Source organism: Arachis hypogaea, chromosome 13 (genome assembly GCF_003086295.3).
Source record: "Arachis hypogaea cultivar Tifrunner chromosome 13, arahy.Tifrunner.gnm2.J5K5, whole genome shotgun sequence".
Classification (NCBI taxonomy): Eukaryota; Viridiplantae; Streptophyta; class Magnoliopsida; order Fabales; family Fabaceae; genus Arachis; species Arachis hypogaea.
The window spans coordinates 97,715,015-97,718,338 of record NC_092048.1 but is presented as its reverse complement, the minus strand read 5'-3'; the positions used below and the strand labels follow the sequence as shown (position 1 = coordinate 97,718,338).

Genomic DNA, 3,324 nt, shown 5'->3' with positions numbered 1-3,324 from the left:
CGGTAAACATATTACCGGCGAATATTTTGATAAAGTCGTCGATAAATAATCTGTCGATAAATCCGACAATATTTAAATATTTTTCTTATAGTAAAAGGTTGATAGATATTGAAAATCATTTAGGGATTAAGACTTTAAAGGGAAAAAAAGGACCAATTTGCTCTAAAAAAAGTTTTCATCGCCACGTGAGCGTGTCAGTGTGACAAGAATCAATCCAACTCAGATTTTCGACAAAAAATTATCTTACAGACTATTATAAATTTTGAGGTACAATTTTAAAAACGTATTTAGATAACTATTAATTTTAAAGACTATTTTAAAACTTAATGAAATTTTAAAGACAACTTTAAAACTTAATTTAAGATTTTGCAAAGATATAAATCATAGTATGATTCAATATTATTATTTTATAAACAAATGATAACAAAGAGGAAAATCTTAAAAAACAAAAGCAATAACAACAATCTAGAGGGAGAAATACATGCGGAATGCCGAACCTACCCTTATTTAAAGCACTGGGTAGAGTGTGGCGATTTAAGTTGCAGTGTCAGTCACCGTAAACTGCGCTGCTGCGGTCATCAGAGAGAGAGAGAGAGAGAGAGAGAGAAAATGGAGGACGCGGAAACGAAAGAGAGGATTGAGGAAACGGTGCGGACGATTCTAGAAGGATCCAACATGGATGAGATGACAGAGTCGAAGATTCGGAAGCAGGCTTCCACCCATCTCGGCCTCGACCTCTCCCAGCCGCCCCTCAAAGCCTTCGTCAAACAGGTCGTTCAAGCATTCCTCGACGAGAAGCAGCGCCAACCTGAACCTGAAGAAGATCACAACAAGCCGGAGTACGATGACGACGGCGATCTCATCATCTGCAAGCTCTCTGAGAGGAGAAGGGTCACCGTTCAGGACTTCCGAGGCAAAACTTTGGTCTCCATTCGCGAGTATTATCGAAAGGACGGCAAGGAACTCCCTACCTCTAAAGGTACTTCTCCTATTTCTCTCAAAGGTTTCATTTTTATTTTCCAAATACCCATATATTTTTTTTCTAGCTACTTACCTCGAACGGGAACCAACCCACTTATGATGATTTAATTTCGGAAAACATTCTTTCCTAATGAGCAATAGATGATATGGTCTTGCTAGTTGGAGTTCTGAGAAACCCTTGGTTGGAGTTCTAAGTAGTGTTTATTAACTTGAGGCTTGCTGTTGTAATGCTCTGATGCTCATTTGAGAATAGATGACAAGGTCTTTTACCGTATGAACTGGTTTATCTGAAAGTGTTTCTGTCATATCGAATCTAGAAAGTAAGCTTTGTTGTTTCTGCTACTGATAAGTGATACTGATAGTTGCATTTTGGCCTTGTATACTGCTAAGCTGAATATCTTCATCAATTTTCATTTCTTTATTCAGCACATACATAGTACTAATTATTAATAAATATCTCGAGGCGATTTTCTCAAATTCTAATTTTGGTTGTGTTTCAGGAATAAGTTTGACAGAGGAGCAATGGTCAGCCTTCAAGAAAAATGTGCCTGCTATAGAAAAGGCCATTAAGAAAATGCAGTCCGGCAACATATAAATGTCTCTTCAAGTCCGCTTGCATATCGAGCAAAGTATTCACCTCACTCCCCATGGACCATGAAGACAGCTGATATCTCAACTCAAGCAATGTAGCGCTTTTTTGCTCTTTTATTTCGGCAAATATTCTGCATCATGGGTCATTTTGTTTTGGGGCTTGTAATCACTGTGAATCATGTACTGTTTAAATTACTGCTATTGGAATCCTTGTAGCTATTTTCAGGAAGACTCTGAAGCTAGGCAAAAGGCCAAAAATGAATGCTAGTACTTTACATTATATTCAATTATCTTGTGTTGTTTCCTGCAATATCCATTTGATTTCTGTCAGGTTTGGCTAGACAGTGGCTTGTTTATGTTAGTTCTTTGCTATGTTTTGGGTTCAATTTTGGCAGCATTCCGATTAGAGTTTCTGCCAAAAAGATAGCATTAAGTAAAAAGAGTCAATTTTGCTTTACAAGCAACACTTATGGAACTCTCATTCGCTACCTTACACCTTGCTTTCTTGGCACAGTACCTTCCATCACTTTGCTTACTGAATATAGCAGTCTTGAAGATAAGATTTTGAAACCTATAAACTCTGCTAAACAGTTGTTGCCCTTCCAGTGTTAAGAGTCTTTGGTTGCCGATCATTGTTTATTTCATGGCATTTTTATTACATACAGAAGATTTAATATTTAACAACTTTCATGTCGTGGTGCGGAAAGTAGTTATAGATACACAATGTAGAAATGTCAAGCGTCTATTCTTTGGCATTCATAATCATAAAATTTCATTGATATTTTGGACAGGTCGTCAAAAACACAAGACCCTAAGCTTAGATGTACCTAGAACTTCTAGATCTTGTTAGGAAAGATCTAACATACTCACAAAGTGCTCCTCTTGATGGATTGTTATAAACAGCTGGAAGCTGATGAAGCCATTCCTTAACCCGAACCAAAGCTATACTCTGAAGCAGTGATTCTTGCACGGGAAATAGGTGCCAACAATGTATGGAAGAGTGTTGGCTTCCACCCAACTTTCCAAGTGGCCATGGTTCTGCTCCTTGTAGGGCTACTACTTGCAGCCATCCTCATCTTCTCGATCAGCGCCTCCGTGTTCACCTGCTCCGACAAAATCTCCTCTAGCTGCCTTGTGCCAATCACCAGCTTCACTCTCCACACCCCATTCTTAGCCGAAGGCAGCACTTCGAGAGCTGACCCGGGAGACAAGTTCTGGACATAATTGCATGCCCCTTCAGCACACGGCAACTTATTAGGTTGCTCAGTATCATCGCTCTTCTTTGACTCTACCTCTGACCATTGAAGAAGCTCTTGGCCTTCCCCTTGTGCTGAAACCCCATTACTAGGTATCTGGTCCTCCGCTGGGGCTTTCCCCTTCAGGGGAAGAAGGTAATAGAAAATACCATAGGCTAAGGTCTCATGGACCTGCAATGGTGTTGAGGGATGACCCCAGAGGAAAACACCATAGCCTGGGTAATGCTGGAGCACTTGGCCAACAGTTGTAGGACCTTTGAACTGTAAAATGGCACCACTATCACTCAGGATACGGATAGTATGGTGGCATTCTCCAGTGGTACCCTTAATGGAGCAATTCCCCATTATCTAAGTTTTCAGTGATTCTTTCAAGATCAACGTTTTCCCATAATATATATAAAAAGTTTGAAACTTGCACTAGTAGTTGTTATGTGATGGCACGTTACTGTGCTTTGGTGGAATTGTTTATTTGTATGCATGTATCTTATGTTAGGAT

The 3,324-nt window shown here is 39.5% G+C and overlaps 2 protein-coding genes across 2 annotated transcripts; one reads left to right on the top strand and one right to left on the bottom strand.

Annotated features, from left to right (window-relative positions):
- The first annotated feature begins 415 nt into the window (after window positions 1–415).
- LOC112732414 (RNA polymerase II transcriptional coactivator KELP) lies at window positions 416–1,882 on the top strand. Its single transcript, XM_025781133.2, has 2 exons — window positions 416–979; window positions 1,482–1,882. The coding sequence occupies exons 1-2, from the start codon at window positions 418–420 to the stop codon at window positions 1,574–1,576; spliced, it is 657 nt and encodes a 218-aa protein (XP_025636918.2). The 5' UTR covers window positions 416–417; the 3' UTR covers window positions 1,577–1,882.
- A 416-nt stretch (window positions 1,883–2,298) lies between these two features.
- On the bottom strand, window positions 2,299–3,324 carry LOC112732413 (uncharacterized). Its single transcript, XM_025781132.3, has one exon. The coding sequence runs from the start codon at window positions 3,171–3,173 to the stop codon at window positions 2,499–2,501; it is 675 nt and encodes a 224-aa protein (XP_025636917.1). The 5' UTR covers window positions 3,174–3,324; the 3' UTR covers window positions 2,299–2,498.

What these genes read in the sequence shown, in the direction of transcription:
- LOC112732414 (XM_025781133.2), top strand. Translation starts at nt 418, where the DNA reads ATGATAACAAAGAGGAAAATCTTAAAAAACAAAAGCAATAACAACAAT. An exon ending in GGAACTCCCTACCTCTAAAG is followed by an intron (nt 980 to 1,481) that starts GTACTTCTCCTA and finishes GTTGTGTTTCAG; the next exon opens with GAATAAGTTTGACAGAGGAG.
- LOC112732413 (XM_025781132.3), bottom strand. Translation starts at nt 3,173, where the DNA reads ATGGGGAATTGCTCCATTAAGGGTACCACTGGAGAATGCCACCATACT.